At 42.6% G+C, this 27858-nt stretch overlaps 1 protein-coding gene across 1 annotated transcript in view; it reads left to right on the top strand.

The window, feature by feature from the left end:
* The window catches only part of zzz3 (zinc finger, ZZ-type containing 3), an 85222-nt gene that overhangs the window by 38241 nt on the left and 19123 nt on the right, over positions 1 to 27858 (top strand). Inside the window, exons 4-10 of the mRNA XM_084326872.1 lie at positions 4603 to 4747; positions 5385 to 5503; positions 6343 to 6414; positions 6802 to 6903; positions 15824 to 15919; positions 17239 to 17388; positions 27092 to 27217. Coding sequence (XP_084182998.1) covers positions 4603 to 4747; positions 5385 to 5503; positions 6343 to 6414; positions 6802 to 6903; positions 15824 to 15919; positions 17239 to 17388; positions 27092 to 27217 — 810 coding nt within the window. The remainder of the gene's footprint in view (positions 1 to 4602; positions 4748 to 5384; positions 5504 to 6342; positions 6415 to 6801; positions 6904 to 15823; positions 15920 to 17238; positions 17389 to 27091; positions 27218 to 27858) is intronic.

Here is a 27858-nt window from a genome sequence, read left to right as displayed (position 1 = left end):
ATAAAAAATTATATATATATATAAAAAAAAAATAATAATAATTTACGACTAATCGACGCAACAATTCCTCGTCGACGATTTTTTATAATCGACATCGTCGATTATGTCGACTAATCGTTGCAGCCCTACAGTGAAGGTCAATTATTTTGCGACAATGATCGAGTATAGCTATACATTATCCCGCTTATTACATGGCTAACTTACTAACAATATACCTAATTCATTTTACATCGACAAGACGAGATCAAATGCAGATGCAGTTCTGTTCTGGCTCCGCTGTCATCGTCACACACACTCCGCTGTCAGTGCAGCCAGCAGGTGTGTCTGATTGGCTGCACTGATGCAGTGTGTCAGTGGCCTTGATTGCGAACAGCTGCGCACAGCGGTCATTATTGTTCCACAGAGGTCCGTTATCGAGTAATATCGGACCTCTGACGAGCGCTATTGACCAATCACAAGCAAGCATTTCGGCGAATGTGAAAACGCCATGTAATAAGGTGACATAATATATATGCATCATCACTAGTGCCAAAGGGCTTACTCACCATTGTGTGCTTTACCAAATGGTAGGATGGACCTCTCTGTATGTACGGAGGAAATCCCACATGTTTGTTTTTATATATAAGGCCGTCCTAGGGAAGCTTCCCATATATCTTTCCAATCTAATTAGCTTTGCCTCTAGCAGCTACCATACCAGGTCCACAAAATGGCTACTTTTAAAAAACCAGAGAATACACACTGAACTAGGAAAAACTGCCTTTTCAAGCTTCGCACCTTGGGCATGGAATGGGCTACAGGACCATATCCACTTAGTTCAGTTCAGTTATTTTTTATTTCGGGCTTTAGACACATAACAACGGTCATTCCATAAAACTTAGATACCCTGGTCTCTCTTGGCTAATTTAAATCTTTATTACATAACTTCCTACAAGAAGAATGTTTGCTGCTTTCTGTAGTCGGGTCCCAACTGCAAAACTGCAAAATTACTGTATTACCCTGTATTATACTGTCATACACTTTTACTATTATGTAGACTATTCTGTTTTGTGTTTTTGTGTTTACATGTGACATTTTATTGCTGTCTGATATATTGCAAATGTCATCTTGGCCAGGTCTCCCTAGCAAAAGAGATATTGTATCTCAATGGGACGTTCTTGTTAAATAAAAAAAGATTATTCAGCAATTTACCCAGGTTATCCAAGGTTACATCAAAACAGATTTACCCAGATTATCCAAAATTATATAAACCAATTTACCCAGATTATCCAAAGTTATATCAAAACCAATTTACCCAGGTTATACAAAGTTATATCAAAACCAACTTACCCAGGTTATCCAGTTATATCAAAACCAATTTACCCAGGTTATCCAAAGTTATATCAAAACCAACTTACCCAGGTTATCCAAAGTTATATCAAAACCAATTTACCCAGGTTATCCAAAGTTATATCAAAACCAACTAGTGATGCACGATATATCGGCCGCTGATATAATATCGGCCGATATGGCCGTTTTTTTACACATCGGTATCGGTCCGATATCAAGATAGGGCCGATATCCGATATTAAAAAAAAAAAATTTTTTTTTTTTTTTTTTTTTTTTTTTTTACATGTTTTGGCCTTAAATAGTTTCAAAATATCAGTCATTTCTGAAAATAAGTTACAAAAGTAAAAAAATTATGCGTTTTGGAAAATAGCTCTTTATTTGATTATCATAAAAAAGTGTTTTCTATACAGAGATATCGACATCGGTAAATATCGGTATCGGCCAGAACAGCAATATTAATATCGGTTATCGGTATCGGCCACAATTTTCACATCGGTGCATCACTAAAACCAACGTACCCAGGTTATCCAAAGTTATATCAAAACCAACGTACCCAGGTTATCCAAAGTTATATCAAAACCAATTTACCCAGGTTATCCAAAGTTATATCAAAACCAACTTGCCTAGGTTATCCAAAGTTACATCAAAACCAATTTACTCAGGTTATCCAAAGTTACATCAAAACCAACTCATCTAGGTTATCCAGAGTTATATCAAAACCAACTTACCCAGGTTATCCAAAGTTATATCAAAACCAACGTTACCAGGTTATCCAAGGTTACATCAAAACCAACTTACCCAGGTTATCCAAACTTATATCAAAACCAACGTTACCAGGTTATCCAAGGTTACATCAAAACCAACTTACCCAGGTTATCCAAAGTTATATCAAAACCAACTTGCCTAGCTTATCCAAAGTTGCATCAAAACCAACTTACCCAGGTTATCCTTTATTTATTTACATCGTAAATAAATGTAAGAACAAAAAGTCCACTGATTTTGATGACATTGATATGACATTAGTGAAAAAGGTCATTGCTGGGATTTCAAAACTATTAACATATATCTGCAATTTATCATTTCAAACTGGTTCATTTCCAGATGAAATTAAAATAGCTAAAGTCATACCTCTGTATAAAACTGGGACCAAACACCACTTCACAAACTACAGACCTGTCTCTTTACTTCCACAATTTTCTAAAATACTGGAAAAACTCTTAACAGGTTGGATGCTTTCTTAGAAAAGCATCAACTACTCTGATAGCCAATATGAGTTCAGAGCAAACGGATCAACGTCACTGGCAATAATAGAATCAATAGAGGAAATCACAAATGCCATAGACAAAACAATATGCAATTGGAGTATTTATCGATTTAAAAAAAAAGAAAAGGCATTTGACACAATTAACCATGATATATTAATTAACTAATTGGAAAAGTATGGCATCAGGGGAGTAGTACTATACTCGATAAAAAGTTCTAAATTTAAATAAGAGACAACAGTATGTGAAACTGGGTGATTGCTCTTCATTGTGTTTGGACATTGCTTGTGGTCAAAGTTATTTATACTGTATATTAACAACTGTATATTGTTCTGGGGATCATTTAAATAAATTGCAGGAGGACATTACGAAGGAAATTATTAAACTTAAAATGTGGTTTGATGTCAAGAAATTGTCATAAAATGTATCTAAGACCAAATTTTTTTTTTCTTTCTTCTACTAATATGAACCAAGCTATTTATTAAAGCTTTTTTATACATGAAGAGTGCCTGGAACTTCTTTGTTTTACCAAAATAATTCTGTTTGGAAATTGTAGGAAAGATATACGTGTACAGATAAGAATAGATGATTGAAAGAGTGTCTGAAATAAAATTTCTTGGTGTCACGATTGATGATTATTTTCTTATTGGAAATCACATTAAACATATTCAAACCAAATTGGCAAGGAGAATTTCAGTTATAAATAAAGCAAATGTCCTTGATCACAAAACACTTCACATTCTCTACTGTGCACTAGTTTCACCATATTTAACTTACTGCGTTGAAGTCTGGGGAAATAATTATAAATGCTCATTACACCCATTAGGCTATGTGTCCACCGGGGACGTTTTTTTCAAGGCGGACCGCTTTGAAAAAAGAAGAAGAAAAAGCTTCGAGCGTCTTTCTGGGTCTCCCCAGACCTCACGCCAGCCGCGGCTCCGCCCCTTCATCGATGAGTTACATTGATGAGCGCGCTGCTTTCCAAAAAAGTTTAACTAGTTTCAACTTTATGAGCTGGGAGCGCTCCACCAAAAACGCTGCCGTCGAGAGCTCATAAAACGTGAGGCGCGGCTCTGGGAAGAGGAGCGCGCCTGACGCTTCTCCAGCATAGAAATGAATGACAGAAAGGAGCTGACAACTCATAAAATGTCCCCTATGGACACAAGCCCTAAACCATCCTACAGAAAAGAGCTGTGCGCATCATTCACAAGGTTGGATATCTGGAACATACTCATTCACTATTCTTACAGTCAAAATTATTAAGATGTACTGATATTATAATGTATCAATGTAGTTGTATATAATGTATGTATAATGTAGTTGTATATATTTATATAAAATGGCTAGAGAAACTACAGGGTAAACTACAGTTTTGGCAAATCAAGGATTATTCAAATGTTTTAACTTAAGTAAATTTTTTCATTATAAGTCTGACATAAAACGAGCAGAAGTAAAGTATGAATTAGTAAAGTTACTAAAGTAGGATCTGATGATGAGTAAAAAGGGGTGGGATTAAATAAGTGTATACTCCTTATATTATACTTCTTCCCACTCCTTTTCAAATATGTAAATGACAAAAAATAAAAAGAAAGAATTGTGTTTGACTTTTGTGTTTTATTTTTATATACATTTATTATTTGAATGACTTATGGCTATATCTGTACTTAATTTTTGTTTGTTGTTGCATATTTGAAATAAACTTAAATCAATCCAAAGTTACATCAAAACCAACTCACCCAGGTTATCCAAAGTTGCATCAAAACCAACTTACCCATGTTATCCAAAGTTACATAAACCTCATGTATGCATGTCCTCCAATTCTCAAAATGTGTCGGAATCACCAGTTAATGTTCACGTTTCTGCAGTTGCCCTTTCGCTCATAATCATTGGCCACCATGGCTCCATAATGGCTGTTGATTGTTTTTCAGTTGCCTTATTGCGATAGAGCCTGGTTCCTTTTCCCCCTGGTGACGTCATGGGGTCATTCCTTGGTTTTGACTGTGTCTACCCGCAGGCGGACCTGGGCCTGCCCTGCCCGCAGCGAGTGGTCCAGCTCCCCGACATCGCGTGGGACCAGTACACCTCAGGTCTGGGGGACTTTGAGAGGGAGTTCTGTGACAAGCGCAAAACCAGGCATTTGAAGCTCATATTCGACAAAGGTACTCATCCATAAACAGGCGCTCAGGAGGTAGAGCAGTGACACTTAACCCAATGAACAGGTCGGCACCTCGCATGGTCGCTGCTGCCGTCGGTGAGTGAATGGGTGAATGTGAGGCATAAGTTGTAAAGCACTTTGGATAAAAGCTCTATAAATGCAGTCCATTTACCATTCAATCCAATTTATCTCCGACAGTTTGAATCTTTATACATAGAAACTGTCTCCCAGAGTCTCAAGACTTAAATCTGTGATGTTATCAAGTAACACTTTGAGTCGGTCCATTGACGATGAATTAGTGGCCGACTTTGTGTCTCACAGAGATTTAGTTTGAGCTATTGCCTCCAAATGAGGCCCATTTAAATGCAGGCCTTATGCATAACCAGTACAATCACCACGGTTACAGTCATAGTGTTCTAGGAGTTGTTCCATCATTCACTATAGAGCTGCTTCCTGGGTATGTCTCGACGGCATCACCGCTACAGCCTACCACTACAGTTGTAAAGCGCTTTGGATAAAATATAGAAATAGCAGCTTATTGGTAGTACGAATTTGTCTTTATTTTATCTTTTTGTATTTATCCTTTTTTCCATACATTTAAAAGCCTTTCATATAAAAGTCTTTGTTTGTTTCTGTCTCAGTGGGGTTGCCCGATCGACCAAAAAGTCCCTTGGAACCCAAGAAGGAAGGCGAGCCCTCCACCATGTACTCCTCTCTGCCCACCAGCGACACTCTGGAGAACGGCGACCAAGAATCGCAGGTACGCCAGAACCGTGTTCACGCGAACCACCCGTACGTAGGCGTGACACACGAGCCACAGCTGTCGTCTCCTCAAAGAGACCCACCCGATTGCCGGGTAGGTTCAGCGCTCTTAAATGTGACTACATTCTCGGCCGGCTTCATCTTTGAGTCATTGGCTTCCTGCAAGGTGCTCTACAAATCACCAGGTTATTGCCACTTTACCGCACCCAGCCCCCGCTCCCCCCCTCCCCCCAACCACACCCCCTATTCTCTCCTATTCCTACGGGCAGACTTAAGCATGCAGCTCATGTGAACACAAAAGATGGTATCTATGGAAACATGAGCAGTCCACCCCTCCCACTCCTCTCCTCCTATTGCCACTCTTTGCTGTGTTTTGGTGTGTGTGTGTGTCCTTCCTCGTCATATGGGCAGTGGGCATTCAGTTTAATTGACCCTGCAGATTAGACTGCTCAGAGTACAGGGCGTCGAGCAAACAACTCTTTGATTATTATTATTTTTTTCACCCGTCTCTCGATCGTGAGCACATTTGCATCCGGCCCCCGAACTAATTCTCGAGGGATTCCTGTTTCGTCAATCAAAACGGTCCCCGTCAAGACGTGATGGGACTCGTGTGACATTGGGAACCGCGGATAGATAAACGACAAACGTAAGACTCACTTCCCGATGTCACACACAAGTCCTGTCACGCCTTGACGGGAGGCATTTTCTGTCGATTTCAATGCACCAGTCAAGTCTGTATACATAGATCTGTTCAAATGGATGGAGAGCCTGATTAGTGTTATTCTTCTATCCCGTCTGTCTTTATTTTAACGCGTCTTGTCGCTGGTGTTTTGACAGATGATCAGGGGGAGGTTGTGTCACACGAGCAAGCCTGACACGTTCAACCAGCTGTGGACGGTGGAGGAGCAGGTACGGAGCGAACCCGTCATATGTTGTGAAACCTTGCCGTACCCGCAGAGGGAGCGTACTGCCACGTGTTCTTTGAAGCCGGGAAACCCACTCCGTCCCAGTGTTTTCACCTGCTGTCTTCATGTCTTGTGTGTTTTACTCCGTCCCAGTGTTTTCAGCTGCTGTCTTGTGTGTTTTACTCCGTCCCAGTGTTTTCACCTGCTGTCTTGTGTGTTTTACTCCGTCCCAGTGTTTTCACCTGCTGTCTTGTGTGTGTTTTACTCCATCCCAGTGTTTTCAGCTGCTGTCTTGTGTGTGTTTTACTCCGTCCCAGTGTTTTCACCTGCTGTCTTGTGTGTTTTACTCCGTCCCAGTGTTTTCACCTGCTGTCTTGTGTGTTTTGTGTAGAAAACGCTGGAGCAGCTTCTCTTGAAGTTCCCTCCGGAGGAAGTGGAGTCCAGAAGGTGGCAGAAGATCGCTGATGGTCTGGGGAACAGGACAGCCAAGCAGGTGACAGCACTGACCATTCGTCTTTGCATTTAGTCGTTTAGCTGGCGCTTTTAGCTGACGTGACTTACAAGTTCTGTACAACAAGTCAGCAGGAAGGGTACAACTCTGGTAGAGCCATATGAAATCCGCGTTCACAGAATCGTGGAATTGGACAATAAAAATGGAATCTAGTGCAAAACGTGGAATATTGCAGAATTTGGCCTAATCTGGACTGAAATTCCGTTTTTTGGGTGGAACGTTTGGTGCAAACCTACACGCGACCGGGGAGGTGGGGACGCTACAGCGGGTTACACACAACACGCAGCAGTGCTCAAGCGTCTGGCTGCTTTGATGTTAACGTCGTCAAGAAGCTAAGAAATTCCGCAATAAGCCCTCAATTCAGAGCAGAACAGTATCCTAATGATTCTTTTAAACTTAAATTTTTATTAACATTTATAGACAAACAACACTTACACAAATGAAACTAACAACACATTAAGAAAGAATGCAGTGCACATAAATGGTTACATGGTTAGCATGGTTAGTTATCTGGTTCCACTTCAGTTGTTTTCCAGGTACTTAATACAAAGACTGATTGTGTACCGCCCTTAAACAGGTATACAAATGTAATACCTACTCAAAAAAATTAAATACTGACTAAGGCATACATGTGTGATATGGGTCCAGAGACCCTCCTTGAACTTCTTTCTTCCCTTATCCTTCGCCCTTTTTTTATTTTTTTATTAAATTTCTCTTTGTCTTTTGATTCACCCATATACAAACCACATCATCCCTGAATATTAATACAACACTGTTAAACAGACATAAATAATAAAGTACAAAAAACATAAAACAATTTTAATACCCAAAAAAAATTAAATTAGAAAATACTAACTAAAGCAAAAGTGTGTGACATGGGTTCAGAGACCCTCCTTGAACTTCTTTCCTCCTTTACCCTTCGCCCTCTTGTGTTGCATTTGGTCCTTCCTCTGTGATGTCATTTTCGTTCCCTTTATAATCCTCCCACTTTCCCCATCTTTCCCCAAATTTCTCTTCCTGTAGCCTCAGCATGTGCGTTATCCTCTCCATATCCTGTATCTCCTCTACTATTCCTACCCATTGTGCTATTGTCGGTGGGTCTTCCTTGTACCACAGTCTCGTTATTGCTTTTCTGGCCGATATCAACATTATCTTTATTAAATACTTGTCCCCCCCTGTATTCCCTCGTGTGTCAGGTCCCCTAAGTAAAGCACCAGTCCCGTTTGTGGTAATCCGTATCCTAATATTCTGATCATTGCCTCCCCTATCTCCTCCCAATACCATTTCAGCTTCTGACATCCCCAGAATATGTGCGTGTGATTTGCCCCCTCCTTCCCACACATCCTCCAGCATGCTCTTTGTGTTGGTGCATATTTTCCCTTCAACTCTGGGGTTATAAAGAATCTGATTATGTTTTTCCATCCAAACTCTTTCCATATCCTCGATCCTGTTGTTGAATGTTGCACCTCGCATATGTTACCCCATTCCTTCCCTGTTATTCCTATCTCTAGTTCTCTCTCCCATTTCTCCCTTATGTAGTCTGTCGTGTGTCCCTTGCTGGTCATTATAGCCCGGTACAGTGCTGATATTACCCTTCCTTTCCCTCCTTCGTATGCCCTTACTATCATCCTAATTATTCCATTCTGTTCTTCGTCCTTGTCCCCTCTTATTTCTTTATTATAGTAATCTCTAATCTGTAGATATCTGAAGTGGTCCCTGTTTTCTAGTCCAAATTTCTCCTTTAATTTTTGTAATGTTTGCATTTCCCCCTTCTCTATCATTTTGCATATCGCTGTTGCCCCCCCCCCCCCCCCCCCTCCCACCTCCTGAATCCGTGGTCCAACCTCCCTGGCTTGAATCTCTTGTCATGTGCTACCCATCTCAGAACCCCTGTCTGTTTCTCCAATTTGTGTGTTTTTACTACTCTGTTCCATATGGTCAAGGTGCATTTGGTGATTGGATCTAACAGTCCCTCCTTTTCTTTGAATAGTTCTCTATCTCCCACCAGAGCTTGTATCTTGTATCCCTCCCCTTCTTTTTCAATGTCTTTCCATCTTGCCTCGTATCTGTCGTTACACCAGCACGTCACTGCTCTCAGTTGTGCTGCATAATAATAATCTTGTAGGCTGGGTACTGCCATCCCTCCCTCTTCCTTTGGTAGTTGTAGTGTTTTATATCTGACCCGTGATCTTCTCCCCGCCCATATGAACCTCGATATCAGTCTGTCCCACTCCCTGAATTGATTCTGTGGTATTTGTATCGGTAGCGACTGGAACAGGTACAGTAATCTTGATAGTATGTTCATTTTAATGACCTCTATTCTTGAATTGAAGTCCAAGGGCATTACTGTCCATCTCTCTAAGTCTCTCTTGATGTTCTGATTTATCTGTGTATAGTTCGCCTCAAACAGTTTCCCCACCCCTCTCGTGATGTTCACCCCTAAGTATTTAATCTTGTCCATGTCCCATCTTATCCCGTACTGTTCCCTAATTCCCGTCGTTGGGGTATAGTTCCATGCTAAGGTCTGTGTCTTTGTCACGTTTAGTTTGTATCCTGAGTAGTGGCCATATTCCTTCAGTAGATCCATCAGTGCCGGGAAGCTCTTGTCTGGTTGTCTCATGTATACTATCACGTTGTCCGCAAATAGGCCTAGTTTATATTCCGTTCCCTTTATCCTTACTCCCTTGATGTCCTCGTTCTGTCTGATCAGTTGTGCCAGTGGTTCTATGAAAACTGCGAAGAGCGTTGGTGATAGACAACATCCCTGTCTGGTAGCCCTCTCTAATCTGATTCTATCCGTCAGGCTGCCATTCACCTTAACCCTCGCTGTCGGTTCTTGATATAGCGCATTGATCATCTTCATTGCCCTCCCGATCAGTCCGAATCTCATCAATGTTTTATATAAAAATGTCCAACTCACACTGTCTAATGCTTTTTCTGCATCTAGGCTAATCAATACCGCACTACCTCCTTGTTTTTGTATCTCCTCCACTATGTGTGATGTCTTTCTCACGTTGTCCTGTGTCTGTCTCCCTTTAATAAATCCAGTTTGATCTTCATCTATAATGTCTGGCATAAACGTCTCGAATCTTTTTGATATTATTGATGTATACATCTTGTAATCCACGTTGAGTATGGACACAGGTCTGAAACTACTACATAATTCTCTATCCTTCCCTTCCTTCGGTATCGTGGTGATTATGGCTTCCTTCCACGAGGGGGGCATTTTGCCCTCTTCCATCGTGTGTCTGAATGCCGCCCCTAACATGGGTGCTAATTCTGTTCTAAATGTCTTGTAGAATTCCGATGGGAATCCGTCGCTCCCCGGAGATTTGTTGTTTTTAGCTCTACTAATTGCCTCTTCCATTTCTCGTTCCGTAATTATTTTATTTAATTCTTCATTCTGTTCTTTCCCTATCGATGGTAATTCTAGCTTCTCCAGATAAGCTTCTATTTCCTCTTCTCCCGCTGCCTTTGGCTGTGTGTATAGCTTCTCATAGTATTCTCTAAATGTCCTCTCTATTTCAGCTGGGTCCCTCAATACTTCATTAGTCTTTGTATCCCTTATTGTGTGTATCGTGTTTAGCTTCTGTTGCGTCCTAATTCTCCTAGCCAACAGTCTGGTCGCTTTTGGTCCCCCTTCATAGTACGTTTGTTTCATGAACCTCGCTTTCTTTTCTATTTCCGTCAATAATTCCCTATTTATCCTGGCCTTTACTTCCTTGATTTCTCCGAGCGTTTCTTGTTCTTTTGATATCTGGTGTCTCCTCTCTAGATCCTTCAGCTTCCCTATCAGATTGTGATATGTCTCCGTTCTGGCCTTCTTCAGCATTGCTGTCTTCTCCATCAATTTCCCCCTTATCACCACCTTCAGTGTGTCCCATAGAATGTTCGGGTCTACCTCCCCGTTGTCATTTTCCTCCTTATACCTGGCTATCTCCTCCTTGATCTGACTCACCACCCCCTTGTTATTTAGTATTCCTACATTTATCCTCCAGATCGTGTTCCTCCGTCTCCCTTCTAGATCTACTGTCGGATATATGGCACTGTGATCCGATGTGTCCGCTACTCCTATTCTACTCTCCCGTACCCTATAACTGTCCCCCGTCGTCATCAAAAAATAGTCTATTCTCGCATATGTCACGTGTGGGTGTGACTGAGTAATGTGTGTATTCCCTGTCCATGACGTGCATCCCCCTCCAAACGTCCGTAATTCCCATTTCCGTCATTTGAATATTCATATATCTGCTGATTTGTGTCCGTCTCTTCTTAGTACTCGTGGTGTCTATGTCATGATTCAGTACTACATTAAAATCTCCCGCGCATATCAATATCCCTTCTAGTTCCATCACTATCATATCAAAAATGTTCTCATATAGCTCCCTCTCACTCTCCGGTGGTGCATACACATAGGGCTGGGCGATAAAACGATAACGATAACTATCGCGATAAATTATTTCCTCGAAATAAACATGAAACGTGGTCGCAAAGTTTCGATATATCGATTTTCCAAGCTTGGATATGAGCACGCACTAACAACCAATCGGTGAAGGAGATGGCCGAGAGCGAAGGAGACCCGGAAGGAGACCCAGAGGTAGGACTCACTCAACAACAAGGCTTGCTAGGCTAATTAGCTTGCACGGCGATGTTTTATATATTTACGTGCCGAGTATGTGTGTGGCGTGAATTCTGAGGCCACGTTTATAGTAGTGTGGGGTATACAGTGGACGTCGTTCAATATATTGTGGCGGAAGAGAGTATTTTAGTGTCATATTAGCACATTGTCATGGAATACACCGCTTAGAAGCAACAGGCTGGCTAGGATAACTAGCTTGCACGGCGATGTTTTATATATTTACGTGGCGAGTATGTGTGTGGCGTGAATTCTGAGGCCACGTTTATAGTAGTGTGGGGTATACAGTGGACGTCGTTTCAATATATTGTGGCGGAAGAGAGTATTTTAGTGTCATATTTATTACATTGTCATGAGATATTCCGCTTGTCGGCTAATTGCTAACGTGCGCTGACTGATGACGACATCAACTCGACTCGAGACATTCGCTTAGAAACAACAGGCTGGCTAGGATAACTAGCTTGCACGGCGATGTTTTATATATTTACGTGCCGAGTATGTGTGTGGTGTGAATTCTGAGGGCACGTTTATAGTAGTGTGGGGTATACAGTGGACGTCGTTTCAATATATTGTGGCGGAAGAGAGTATTTTAGTGTCATATTTATTACATTGTCATGAGATATTCCGCTTGTCGGCTAATTGCTAACGTGCGCGGACTGATGACGACATCAACTCGACTCGAGATATTCGCTTAGAAACAACAGGCTGGCTAGGATAACTAGCTTGCACGGCGATGTTTTATATATTTACGTGCCGAGTATGTGTGTGGCGTGAATTCTGAGGGCACGTTTATAGTAGCGTGGGGTATACAGTGGACGTCGTTTCAATATATTGTGGCGGAAGAGAGTATTTTAGTGTCATATTTATTACATTGTCATGAGATATTCCGCTTGTCGGCTAACTGCTAACGTGCGCGGACTGATGACGACATCAACTCGACTTGAGACATTCGCAGCAGCATAAGAAGTTAATTAAACTTGACAGACATTATATCGACGATAATTATCGATATCGAATTATATGAAAATAATTTTATAATTTTATCGCGATAACGTTTTTGGTCATATCGCCCAGCCCTACATACACATTCACTAACGTTACCATTTGACCCTCCATTTTCCCCTTCACCAGAACAAATCTTCCCTCCTTGTCTCTTACTTCCTTGATCAATTCAAATTTGACTGTTTTTGATTAACGTAATTACTCCTCTCCTCAGGGTCCGTTTAAAGGAACTATAGTATGCATTTTCATATCCAAATCTTTTCAGTTTCTCATGATCCTGTGCTATCAAATGTGTCTCCTGCAAAAAAATCACTTCCATCTCACTTTTTTTATACTTCAACATCACTTTGCCCCTCTTTATCGTATTATTCATTCCATTAACGTTTAACGACATCATTTGTATCCCTTTAACCTTTGTCATCTTTCTTCTTCTTTCGTCTGTTAGTCCCCCCCATGTCACAGTTATTCCCCCCTCCGGTTGTAGCCTCCGCTCTCTTCACCGAATACATATAATGATTAACATAAATAAAAAACATAAACTTTACATAAAGTGCTCCCAAGGCGTTCGGGGGGTCCCTTTGTCCCCCCCTGTCCCCTGCTGGTGGGTGAGGAGTAACTGCTCTCCTAGTGAGAGGCCTCCTCCTGACGGCTTGGGGGTCTGAAACCCTTGCCCCCATCCGCTCGTCATATTTGTCCAGCCTTCTTACTGTTTTTAGTGCTGTCGAGCTCCTGGTCAAAAGCGCTCTGTCTTTCATTCTGTTCAAAGATCCCCATTTCCTAGGTCCCTCTCAATGTGGCTCATATGTTCCAATGTCTCTCCTTCCTCCTAAACACGTGTGTGGTGTCCTCTGTGTACCCCTCTTACTTTCTTTTCCTCCCCTCTATTTTCTATGTGATGTTTATTTATCCCCTTAATTCCTTCCAACTGTGTCACTCGTAGCGTGTGTCTATGTATTTGTTTCAATATGTTCTGCGTTCCGTCTATGATACCTAATTATATTTCCATTTATTTCCTTCATCAGTATGTGTATTATGTGTCCATGTTTATGTTATGTTTGTTCTATATCCTGCCTCTACCTGGGAATGTGTGTTCATGTATATGTTATTTCAGTTTCTATATTTTGTCTCTATTTGGATAGTTTTTTCAATCTCTTGTGCGTGTACTCATCCGTTCGTCTCCTCCCGCCTCCTCTCCCCTCCTTCTCCGTCTCTGGCCTCCTCGTCTGTCTCCGCCTTCGGTCTGTCACGTCTCACCTCGGCCTTCTCTCTCCTCCCTCCTCTCCCGGGTTTCGGTCTCCTACTCTGGACCACCTGCGTGCTTTCTCCAATCTCTGCTGCAGGTTCAGCATCTGGTCCTTCTGTCTCCTTCCTTCTCCGTCCTCCGCCATCTGCATCCCCCGTCGCCTCATCTCCCCCGCCGCCTCCCGCGCCGTCGCGTATGTCACCGTCCCTTCCTTCCAGTGAATCCTTAGCGAGGTCATGGGTGATTGGAATTTCCTTCCGTTTTCTTTCAGAATTCTCTTCAGTCCCGCGTAAGACCTGCGTGTTATTGCCACCGCTGTCGAGTAATCGTGATCAAACGACAGTCTTTTCCCCTTGATTTCTATCTTCTTGGTCCACGCGGTTCTGAGTACCAATTCCTTAACCTCGAATCTCAGAAAGTTAATAATCACCGCCCTCGGTGGTCTGTCCGGTTGTGGTCTCGGAGCCAACGCCCTGTGGGCCCTCTGTATCTCCATTTTTTCCAGTCCCGTCTCCTTCAGTTGTTCTTTGATAAGCTTTTCCACATATTGGGTCACCGATTCCCCTTCGACTCCTTCTTTCAATCCCCATATTCTGATGTTATTTCTCTGTGACCTCCCCTCCATGTCCGACATCTTTGTCTCCATCTTTTCTTGTTGTTGAATCGCACTTGTTAATACCTCGTGTATCTCCGTGTTCCATTCTTCTGCTTGCGCCATTCTTGTTTGTAACTCGGTTACGTTTCTGTCCTGCTCCGCCATCTTCCCCTCCACCATTTTGAGTTCTGTATTTATTTCACCTCTGAAGTCCTCCTGTTCCTTCCTCAATTCCTCCCGTAACTTCCCAATATCGTTCCTTATCGTGTCCGTGTTCAGTTTTATGGTCACTGTTATGGTCGCCAATATCCCGGCCTGCATGGCCACGGCCCATCCTGGCATTCCCGTGTTTGTCCCAGCCCGACCCTCCTCCTTCCTCCGCCTGTCCCTTCTCGGTCTCGCTTCGGGGGCTCTGCTCCATCAAACTCTCCTCTTCCCGTGAGTCTTCCATTTCTCTCTCCTTCACAATAGTTTTTTCCTCCTTCTCGTTTGCATCTTCATTTTTATTCACTTTTCGGGTCATTTTTTATCCGTTTTTCACTCTTTTGACCATACCGGAAGTCCTATCCTAATGACTTTTATGCCCCCGTGGTCAGGTGTTTAGCAAATTCTGTCAACGTTCCGTGGACTGGACCCGCAAAAACACGTGCAACACTATTGTGATTAAATAGCTATGTAACGTTAGGACATAGGATGGAAATTATAGCTTCTAGCTAAATCTAGTGCACCCATCCATTTGTTTAATGCAAACGATTGTCATTATACACTGCCCTTTATAAACGAAATAAACTAAAGGTGCCTAAATTATGCATTACTGCATCACAATATAATAGATATAGCTAGGCTACTGACATTGTCATTGTGATAATGTCAGTAGTAGCTAGCTGTATCTATTGTTTACACTTGAAATGTGTATTTTTATTTTGTCACAATATTATTTGAAAAATATTGTGTAAAATTGAACTGTATTTGTGAGTTGCAGCACTTAAAAACATTAAATGGACTGTTATATCTAGACACTATTTCTGATGGTAAAATGAGCATAAAAAGCAAAATACAGAATTCTGAAATATTAAAACGGAAAAAACTGAATTTGGGAAAAAAATTTATGGAATTTGGAAAATAATAAAACTGATTTCATATGGCTCTAAACTCTGGCAGCTAAGGGTCAAACATTGTTTGTCAAACAGTGTTGAACTTGAGTGCTACAGTCTTGAGTGCATAGTAGTAAAGACATATTAGTATAGTAGGTAGTAATATAGGCAGATTCCTTTAGTAGCATAATAGTAAAAGACAGTACAAAGTAGTTTTTTTTTTCCATTTCCGACATTGATTGAAGAAGTGTGTTTTTAGTACACATGGAAAATTGGGCGGGTTTTCAGCTGTCCTGACTGATTAATATCTACTTTTTATTTTTCTGATATTCCAGGTTGCCAGCAGGGTTCAAAAGTACTTCATCAAGCTGACAAAAGCTGGGATCCCCGTGCCTGGAAGGACACCCAACATGTGCATGTACACTAAAAAGGTACAGGTTTCCATTGACAACGTTAATACATTGTCTCATATTTTTATATTCAGATCAAATTTGATTGTCTTTCTACCATTACCCGGCCCATACCTGTACCTCCCCTCCCCCATGCTGCTATAACGCCCGGATTTCCCCAAGGGGATCAATAAAGGAATATCTTATCTTAAAGTATGGTTCTGCTCGATTGACAGTGAATGGGACACTAGTCTTGTGGACCCGTAGAATGTTTATTTGAGTTTTTATACCCAAAATGACCTTTATTCTATAGTAGTGTTTACAGTCCTGAAACGGAACATGTTTACTGGGATCATTCCCCTCGGTGCTCAGTGTCACCCTTACTGTAATTCATTGTGTTGGAGCAGCTTTAGACATTATAGCTTCAGAACCTCCTGTCAATACCCTCAAGACCCCTACGCTCTGCATCTTCTGGCCGCCTCAGACCTACTCCTATCCGAGCTCCGGGAGGGTCATCAAAGAGAAGCCGCCTATTCTCAGTCCTGGAACTTCCCACCACAGTTAGGACAGCCGAAACCTTTTCACCGTCGACTAAAGACACACTTCTTCAACCATTATCTGAAATGAATCTTTTTTATATAATAACTATCCTTACTGTCATGCACTTGTCCTAATATACTAACCTACACTGTAGCACTCAACACTTTGATGAACATTGTTACTCAGCTGATAGAGTTGTGCCCTTCCTGATGACTTGTCGTACAGAATTTGGATAAAAGCGTCAGCTAAATGACTAAATGTAAATTATACCTGCTGACACCACAGGTCTGAGTTGTTCCACTTCACTAATGTTTTGGGACTGTCTTTAGACCATAGGATGGAATAATGTGTGTGTGGGTGTGTGTGGGTGGGTGGGTGGTCCACTAATCAAATGGCTAGTGACTGAACCCAGTCCACCAATCAAATGACACACATGGCTAGTGAATTCTGTGATCATCCCACCACTGTGGGCGCTGCATAAAAAAAGTCTTTCGGGCCTTTCTCAATTACAGAAAATTGTACAGAGGATGTTTGTCAACTCATCGAATGACATACAGTATTTAGTTGACAAATCTGTGAAATAGCTTTTCCCTTGTCCTGTTAAAGAATACAACAGGACGTCTTCATCTGGTGCTCATTAAAGCCACAATTGGAATATCATTGTGATACCAGAGATATGCCATTTGATTTTCCAGGAAATACATCTATATGAAAAAAGCTCAAGGCGTGACTAAATGTCTCCGTCACCCAACTATGGATCAGAGGCTGCAGCTCGAGTCTCTATAGCAGTCTGTATTTACTGCTGTGTGTTTGTTCTCCAGGCTTCCAATAAGCGGCAGCACCACCTCAACAAGCACCTGTACCGGCCGTCCACCTTCCTCACCTCCTACGAGCCTCCGGTCTTCATGGACGACGATGATGAGCGAGCAGCCTATTACAGCAGCCTGCAGGACCCCTGTGCTGACGAGTCGGTCAGTCACCATCACTTCTCTCTGTCTCTCTGTCTCTGACTGCCTCTCTCTTTCTCTGTCTCTCTCTCTGCCTCTTTGTCTGTCTCTCTCTGTGTCTATCTGTCTCTCTATCTCTGTCTGCCTCTCTCTCTGTCTCTGCCTCTCTCTCTGTCTCTCTCTGTCTGTCTCTCTCTGCCTCTCTCTGTCTCTGCCTGTCAATTCAATTCAATTCAAATAGGCTTTATTGGCATGAAATATTTACATACTTATTGCCAAAGCAAGTTCAACATACAAACAATAACATATATATTAAGCAATACAATATCATAATATTAGTAATAACAGTAAGGACAATCAACAAGAAACATATTAATTTACAAAATAGTCACTCGATCGGGTAGTCATTTTTCAAGTGTGGCCACTCGGATACATTTACAGGGCTTGTTCTCTTATTTTGTGACAACCGTCTACATATTTTGCAGCTAATGCTGTACATTGACTTTTCTCCCCACACATGTATAGTAGCTTTTGGTGATCAGGGAGATGGATAAACTGTGCATCAATTTTGTTTATTTGATCAAAGAAGACTTCTCTTAGGTCCTTGTATTTCTCACAGTATAGCAGGAAGTGAGGTTCTGTCTCAATGTCCCCCTGATGGCAAAGTGAACACAGCCTGGCCTCTCTGGGCAGCCAGTTTTGCCTGTGACGGCCTGTTTCTATGGCTAGACTGTGTCTGTCTCTCTATCTGTCTCCATCTCTGCCCCTCTCTGTCTGTCTCTCTCTGCCTCTCTGTCTCTCTCTCTGCCTCTCTCTGTCTCTGTCTGCCTATCTCTGTCTCTGTCTGTCTCTCTCTCTGCCTCTCTCGGTCTCTGTCTGCCTCTCTCTGTCTCTGTCTCTCTCTCTCTGCCTCTCTCTGTCTCTGTCTGCCTCTCTGTATGTCTCTCTCTGCCTCTCTGTCTCTGTCTGTCTCTCTCTTTGCCTCTCTCTGTCTCTGTCTGCCTCTCTGTATGTCTCTCTCTGCCTCTCTCTGTCAATTCAATTCAATCTGCCTCTCTGTCTCTCGGTCTCTCTCTCTGTCTCTGTATGTCTCTCTCTGCCTCTGTCTCTCTGTATGTCTCTCTCTGCCTCTGTCTGTCTCTCTGTATGTCTCTCTCTGCCTCTCTGTCTCTGTCTGTCTCTCTCTCTGCCTCTCTCTCTCTGTCTCTGTCTGTCTCTCTCTCTGCTAGGGATGTCCGATATTATCGGCCGACCGATATTATCGGCCGATATCGGCAGTAAAATGTGATATCGGAAAATATCGGTATCGGTAAAAAAAAAAAAAAAAAAAAAAAAATTCTTTTTTTTTAATTTATTTAACATTTATTTACCCAGGCAAGCAAGTAAGAACCAATTCTTATTTTATTTATTGTCAAAAGTATGCATGTTGGTTTAATTCAACAACAAGAGATATGTAATGTTAATTTTTACTTTTTTAATGATCATATTTTGCACAGATAATGCTTACATTTAGAAAGCCTTTTGAATGCATCCAGTGAAATTATTAGTTACCTGAAATTATTCCGTTTTTTGGGGGGAAACCCTGCATATATCGGTATCGGTTGATATCGGTATCGGTATCGAAATTAAGAGTTGGACAATATCGGAATATCGGTATCGGTAAAAAAGCCAATATCGAGCATCCCTACTCTCTGCCTCTGTCTGCGTCTCTGTCTGCTTCTCTCTGTCTGTCTGTCTCTCTGCCTCTCTGTCTACCTCTGTCTGCCTCTGTATGTCTCTCTCTGTCTGCCTCTCTCTGTCTCTGTCTGTCTCTCTCTCTGCCTCTCTCTGTCTCTGTCTGCCTCTCTGTATGTCTCTCTCTCTGTCTCTGTTTGCCTCTCTCTGTCTCTTTCTCCATCTCTATGCCTCTCTCTCTCTGCCTCTCTCTCCGTCTCTTTCTCTGTCTCTCTCTCTGCATCTCTCTCTGCCTCTCTCTCTCTGCCTCTCTCTCCGTCTCTTTCTCTGTATCTCTCTCTGTATCTCTCTCTCTCTCTCTGCATCTCTCTCTGCCTCTCTCCGTCTGTCTCTTTCTCTCTCTCTGTCTCTTTCTCCGTCTCTCTGTCTGCCTCTCTCTCTATGCCTCTCTCTCTGTCTGCCTCTTTCTCTGTTTCTCTCTCTCTCTGCCTCTCCATCTCTGCCCCTCTCTCTGTCTCTCCCTCTCTCTCTGTCTCTCTCCTCTGTTTCTCCCAGATTGTCTATTTTGAAGATGACGTTGGCAGCAAAGATGAGTCATTCCCTGATTTGCATAATTGGTTACAGGTTAATTTGAGCTTACTACTAAATAGGCAGAATGAATGTATTTCAATATTCAAATGTAACTCCTAGTTAAATGAGAATTAATAAATTAAAACATTATTGATACGAGGTGAACTGAAAACACATTCATCACTTTTTCATGATTTAGGAAAAAGATTCCTGTAATACAAGCCAATAAATGAGTGTTACAAAGTACAGCCCAATATTGATACTATTGTTACTACTAATAATAGCAAATTAACACACAACAAACTTGTTAATTGTAATAATTTTACACCTGCTTTGACGGTAATAATATGTACATTTCAGCCTATTCATATTCGACTGGTATTCTTGCGGACAATTGACAGCCCTGCTACTAAATAGACATAAAGATAATGTAATTATTACTTGTCTCCTTTATTCACAAACAGTCCTTCACTTAGACAATGAAATTAGACTTACCATGAACCTTGAGTTTTATAGCCCAATTATTTGCTTAAATCATTAAACGCAACTGGCCTGTTTATATGGGACAGGTGTCTCTATGGGACAGGCCTTTAATTATTTTTGCACAAAACTCTTGCTGAGCAAAGATGGGAAATACTATCAAATTGCTTATTTAAACCAGTATGAATATGACTTGTATAAAGAAAATACTTAAAATAAAGATTAGGATTGAATGACATCAATTATGAATCACCATTTGATCTCGCTCAATCTTCTTGCTGTCGTCTACTATCACACACTCTTCCTAATACTAACATGTCTCTACTATGCACTCAACACTGCAGCACTCAAGTTTCAACACTTTGATGAACATTGTTACTCAGCTGAAAGAGTTGTACCCTTCCTGCTGACCTGTCGTACAGAACTTGTAAGTCGCTTTGGATAAAAGCGTCAGCTAAATGACAATGTAAAAAAAGAAGAAGAAAAAAGAAAGAAAAACCGAGACTTTGTTTTCAGTCACCTCTGGCTGTGTTGCGTTCAGCACCAGGGACAGCGCCCAGACACCCACACACATACACACACACAGCAGTTCGCTCACAGTGCAGACAGACTGCTGGAAGATGTCTGAGACATTAGGCTTGTTTGAGATTGGCTAGGCCTGCGCAGGCCTGCACAGTTTTGACTACCGCCTTGCCAAGCACATTGCATGACGGTTAGAATGTTGTCCGACTTGCTCTGGAAGTCTGACTAGGCGAGCCGCGGAAATCTCATGGGAGAAAGGCACGCGCAGTCTTCAGGGCTAGGCGGCGCAGTACCTCTCACCTGACTGCTCGACGCAATGCATGATGGGAAACAACTTGCTCTCGTCTGCGCAAAGCGCCCATTGGCTCAGAAAAGTTGTCACCACCCACAAGGAAGTTATGAGACGTCTATCAGATAGACGTCTCATTTATTATTATTATTGGATACAGGAGTTTGTGTACCAAGAGCTTCTTTGTGTACCAAGAGCTTCTTTGTGTACCAAGAGCTTCTGGCGGCACGGTGGTGTAGTGGTTAACACTGTCGCCTCACAGCAAGAAGGTCCAGGGTTCGATTCCCGCTTGGGGACCAGGTTTCCATGATGCCAGGTACCCAGGTGGGGTATCTCCCAGGCCTTTCTGTGTGGAGTTTGCATGTTCTCCCCGTGCTCGCAAGGGTTTCCCCCCCGATAAGATAAACCCAATGGAAAAACATGCACAACAACAGATCGCTAACGCTGTGGCGTCCTTGACGAAGACGGGCAGGAGCACTTGGATTGGTCCCCGGGCGCGGCCCTCGCCGACGCCTGTCTGCTCCCGGCTGCCTTTGGGGGGAAGGACGACGGGATGGGTTAATCGCAGAGACGAATCGCATCGGCGATCCTACAAAGACAATGCATGCGTGTGTGTTCCGGTGTGTGTGTGTGTGTTGAGGATAATTGCATGCCAATTAAAGACCTCCGAACAGGTCCTGCATTATTATATTATTATTCAAATAACGTTATCTTATCCATCATTATTCTAAGATAAACTTCATGAACTGTCAGACAGACGCCAAATAATATTTATCAGAGTACTGACATTCACAATTGAACGCTTTACACATTCCTAATAAATAGGGATGTCCCGATCCGATCACGTGATTTTCTGAAGATCGGGATAAAAAAAAAAAATTACGTTTATTTTTTTTAATTCAACGAACATGACCATGTTCACGTCTTAAACTCATACTGAGGCCTTAGTTTTGGTTTTAAATTGCATATCATCATTCATTTATTTATTGTCACAGAGCAGAAGAATTTTGCCAAAACAAACCAATAGTAAGTAAATATCCAGCTGCAGAACGGCAGACCAGCCACACTCTCAGACCCAAACGCATTTCCTTTGATTTAATTATACATCAAATGATTTATATCAATATATATATTTATATATATATTAATGAAGTTAACTTTTCACCTGGATAACGTCAACATTCAGGGTGAATGTAATGTGAGAAATTGGGATTAAAAAAATATATAATAATAATTAAAAGAAATTGATCGGATCGGGAAAGATCGGTATCGGTAGATACTCAAAATCACATGATCGGGATCGGATCGGGAGCAAAAAAATTTGATCGGGACATCCCTACTCATAAATGCTGTCTTAATAACCATCTCTGCAATGGAGTTCATATCAAAATAACTATCAACCCCCCTGAACATATAGTTGGTGATTGCTTCAAGTTGATTCTACAGACGGACTGTTTCTATCATCAGAATAAAATAATTATAATGATAATAAATACGACAATTACGTTTTGCATTTATAGTCATGACTCAATGAGCAATCTGAGCATTACCGCTTGTATGTACAGTACTTCACTAAGACGTCTGGCTCACAGTTAACCCAATCGCGCGATATAGTGAAATAGACTAGAATAGATTAACGAATTCCATATAAATCTATAGTTCATTAACGATGCAGCAGCTGATACTGTATCCTGCACACATACACACACGCTTAGGCACTCTTTCGAAGTTGGTTAAGGTTAGAGTTTGTCTTAGAGCAGGGCGATAGAACGCCAGCCCTGATTCCAAACTCTAACCTTAAAGGGGAGATGAAGCATAGCGATAAACACATAGTCATAGCATCAAATTAGTATTTAGATAAACCACAGAAAAAATCACGTTAGAAAAATAAGGCATTTCTAAGAAAAAACTATTTGTAATGTCCATTTATGTAGCATTTATGAACATGTGCGGCGCCATTTTGTTGCTGACGTCACGGTGTTGGTTTGGTGTATACACTGTGGGTTAGCTGCATAGTAAACATGGACTGTCGGGTCGGTCAAATGTTGCCTACCAAACAACGGGACCGCAGTGGTTCTTTTTGTATTGCTCCTGGCTGTTCAAACTAATTTTACCGTGTGAAAGAGAGAGGAAAGTTGGTTAATTTCCACAAACTACCAGTGAAAAAAACAGTGTTGTTGGCACGTTGGCTCAGGCTGGCTGCACTCAGGCGGCGCGATCAGCCTGTTGGACAGGGAATGAAGATCTGCAGCGAACACTTCATTGCCTCGGATTATGTTGTTGGGGGTGGGAGGTTTGTCCAGAAGACCACTAATCAGCTGAAGCCTGATGCGGTTCCCTTGGTCTTTGACAGACAGACCGGCGCAGGCTCCCGGGAGCGATGGCTAGCTAGTTAGCACCAGCCGGGTACCGGCGTTAGCTCCCGGGAGCGATGGCTAGCTAGTTAGCACCAGCCGGGGACCGGCGTTAGCTCCCGGGAGCGATGGCACCAGCCGGGTACCGCCGTTAGCTCCCGGGAGCTATGGCTAGCTAGTTAGCACCAGACGGGGACCGGCGTTAGCTCCCGGGAGCGATGGCACCAGCCGGGTACCGCCTTTAGCTCCCGGGAGCGATGGCTAGGTGCTAACTAGGACCCTGTCTTACACAAGGTACACAACAAACTAGGGGTGGACGGTATGGTCTAAAATTTATATCACGGTATAATTTGAAGCATAGACGGTAACGGTATATATCACGGTATCAGTGTTTCCGTTAGAATTTTTTTTTTTGCCTGATAGGCAGGCTATATAAAGAATGACATCCTCAAGGCATGTAGATTTATAATATTTTAACTTAAAACTAGGCTACTTTTGCGTATAAAGTCATTATATTCCAAATAAAATAAGTCCCGAGTCCGTGCTGCTCCCATTGCAAACAGCGGGGCTGGATGCTGGATTTTGCTAGAAGCATATGTAGCTGCAGAGCCGCAGAGCCAGCGGCGCTTTCAGGTCTGGTCACAGCTTTCAGCCGTTGGGTGGGGGGGCGCTGTTGAGCGGGCCTGTGACCAGACCTGAAAGCGCCGCTGGCTCTGCGGCTCTGCAGCTGCATGCTATTCGCAAATCCACTGCTGCAGCCGTCCTCCCGCTGCAGCCGTCGTTATCATAACACTACACGCATATCATAATGTTTACAGCAAACTGTAGTTGATCACCAGGTATGTTTTATTAACGTAGAATAATTCATATAAGAAAAACGATAGGGACATCTCTTACCTTTCTCCACTGGTTAAAAATGCCAGGAACTGAAATTGAAACTTGCTGTGCGCCGCGGTGATATGTGTTTATTATGAAATGACAATTGCGTGTTGACACGCCCACTGCGCGAAGCCTCCTAAATAACTTTTTCCAGTTTGCACATATCTATTATCTATGACTAATTCTATCTATTTTTAGGGGCAAATGCGATTGAAATAGTCGCGCTGTGGTTACATGACGTCATTGCTATTTTAGAGCTGCTCTACCGGTTACACGGTATAGTCAAAATCCATACCGTAGAGCAAATTAATACCATTTATACCGTATACCGTTTATACCGTCCACCCCTACAACAAACAAACTAGGATCACATTGTTCACTGCTTCATCTCCACTTTAACCAACTTCGAAAGAGTCGCCTAAGCTTAACCAGTGATAGAACTAGGCGTTAGGTAGTTTGCTGCTGGTCGAGGCGGAAATAGGCACGTCACGCGATTGGGCGCATGACCAGAAACGTCCCTGGCCAATCAGATCGCACCAGAAACGGCAGTGGCCAATCAGATATGGTATTCGAATAGACGCGGACAGGTGTGTGTGTGGGAATGTGAACGCGATATCTGCCATGCGAGACTAGGGGAGCAGGCTGTAGTCAAATCTCAAGTGTTCGACTTTCTGACTCCTCCCCCGGCTGCAATCGTCTACTCTCGCTGTTTTTCGCAGCGAGCCGAAAGTAATCTCAAACAAGCCTATGATCACCCAGTGCAACATAGTTCACTGTAGCTTGTAATAAGCTTCCTCCACGCTGTCTGGCCCTTCTTCAGTCCTCCTGGGACAGATGTTCAACTGAAATTTTTTCACCATTCTCTCCCCCTCTTGGGATCAACAGAGAAATGTCTTGCAGCTGCCTCTCCTGAGTTTTGTTCAGCAAAGTTTGCCTACAGATTGAATTTCAGGTTGTACTTTCTTCCCTGTGCTGCCACCATGGCAATCAGCAAATGTGACTGACATTTGAATGAAAGAAAAAAACGCTTCACAGAGTCAATGGCAACCAGTCAAACAATAAACGTAGACCGGCTTCTAACTGAGACCAGACTTTCATTTGTCAAAACGTGTAGCCACACCCGGCCAGTAGAAGGGACGGGTTTTTAATTTAATTTAAGTTTTACGGTAGTCTAACTCGTGCAACCTTCAACACTTCGACCCTCCCTCCTCCCCTCTCCCGCCCTGTGACCCATGGTATCGAGTAGGGATGGGTACCGTTCACATTTGAACCGATACGGTATCGGTACCTGTGAATCGATACCGGTACCCAACGGTACCTTTTTTCGGTACTTTAGTCTCTAAAAATGTAATCTACCTACCTCAGTTGTGAAAAGAAAAATCCAAACTTCAAATAACCACACTTTCGACCGTTTTCGGCTTGCCATTGCCCCGACTGCTTTGTTGTTGAATCAAGTCAAATCCTAGGTAAGCGTATATTGTGCGTGTGAACGTTGACATGAAAAGAAAAGAGTAAAGTGTTAAAAAAAAAATATATATATATATATATATTATTTTTTTTATTTTTACAGTACCGACAACGGTATCTCACGTGAATCAATACTCGGTAGTACCGACATGTTTCGGTAAGTACCTTTTTTAAAAGTACCTAATTCGGTACCCATCCCTAGTATCGAGAGCCACTGCTCCGCCTCGCCCTCGTCTCCGTTAGCGGTGACCTGTAAACTGCAGAACGGCGTGTCGGGCGTGCGGAGCACTGCCTGTGGGGAAGGCATCTCGTACCTGTCTAGTTAATCCGAATCTGGTTTCACACGGAGGGGGAAGTCTGTTTTCCACGCCCCCGGGGAGAGAGCGCCCCGCCTCGTCCTTATGTCCACTTTCCTGCCGGTACTCCTGCCTGTCCCTCCCGCCTCTCTCCTGTCCCTCCCGCCTCCCTCCTGTCCCTCCCTCCCGCCTCCCTCCAACACAGTGGGATGAAATGAGACAGTCGCTCCTTGATGATATTGGTGTGGTTGAAAATGACCATGGGGGGGGGGGGTGATCCATTCTAACCTTTCCTTTGTTTCTGAACCGCGCCACTCATGACGCTCGCTCCGCCGTTATCCGAGCTCTGACATTTTCTCTTCCCTCTGATGGTGCTGACCTTTAAGAAAAGCTGTGTCGCCGTAACCCTGCTGTGAACACAGGATGCCAGGCCCTCCGGCGCGCCAGCAAAGAGGGCTCTAACGCCACCGCTGTGGAACAAAGGTGTTGCCGGCAGGATGCCAGAGAAATTTTTCACTTAACCAATTGACGGGTTCTCTTTTTACCTTTTCTGTCTCTGTGTGGACGGGGGAATCTGCTGCTTACAGAACATCATCGCTGGCACTCTGTGGAGCCCTTCACGTCCGTGTCACGAGTTCTGTTCTGGCTGTAATGTTGCAATAGAACCAGTCTGGCTTCAGTAGATAATAGTACTGTGTGGTAGGGCCGTACGATGCGGTGAAAGATTGCTATTATTGTGGACAAATATTGTGACTGCGATGTAATAAATAAATGGTGTCATGAGTCTACTTGCTTGGTTATCAAGGATAATGCAGAGATTACAGATTTGTTTTTAAATGTTTATTTCTCAACTAAAACATACAAGCTCAACCACATGCAACTTTTATATTTAAAAAGATAGGTCTGTCGATATTAACGCATACATTCTTTCGATTTTCGATTTGATGAGAAGGAGCCGTCTGCCAACAAAGATGTTGTTTCAACTTATGTATTCACAAAATGGATTACCATTCAAACGTTATTGAAGACTCCTGTGACCAGTAAGTATGTACGTCTAACGTCTTGGGGTTGGTGCTGCTCTGGAACCAGTTTTCCTGGCCGAGAGCTGCTTCTTTGGCGGTCGAAAGGTGAAGAACCGGCCCTGGAACTGCTATATAGAGGTTAACAACAGTACCTGTGTCTGTCTGTGTGTCCAGGATGACGAGGGTGTTCCCGTGGAGCTGAGACACTTACCAGAGTACAAGGAGCTTCTGGAGCTGAAGCGTTTGAAGAAGCAGAAACTGCATGAGCTTCAGGAGGAGAGCACTCACATAGGCTACAAGGTACATACTATTAAATAGGCTACAAGGTACACACTAATACATAGGCTACAAGGTACACACTAACACATAGGCTACAAGGTACACACTAACACATAGGCTACAAGGTACACACTAATACATAGGCTACAAGGTACACACTAACACATAGGCTACAAGGTACACACTAACACATAGGCTACAAGGTACACACTAACACATAGGCTACAAGGTACACACTAACACATAGGCTACAAGGTACACACTAATACATAGGCTACAAGGTACACACTAACACATAGGCTACAAGGTACACACTAACACATAGGCTACAAGGTACACACTAACACATAGGCTACAAGGTACACACTAACACATAGGCTACAAGGTACACACTAACACATAGGCTACAAGGTACACACTAACACATATGCTACAAGGTACACACTAACACATAGGCTACAAGGTACACACTAACACATAGGCTACAAGGTACACACTAACACATAGGCTACAAGGTACACACTAACACATATGCTACAAGGTACACACTAATACATAAGCTACAAGGTACATACTAATACATAGGATACAAGGTACATACTAATACATAGGCTACAAGGTACATGTTAATACTTCCATGAAGCTCCTACATACATCCACAA

This window comes from Notolepis coatsorum, assembly GCF_963971535.1.
Source record: "Notolepis coatsorum genome assembly, chromosome: 13".
Taxonomy (NCBI): domain Eukaryota; kingdom Metazoa; phylum Chordata; class Actinopteri; order Aulopiformes; family Paralepididae; genus Notolepis; species Notolepis coatsorum.
This window is presented reverse-complemented; position numbering and strand designations above follow the sequence as displayed.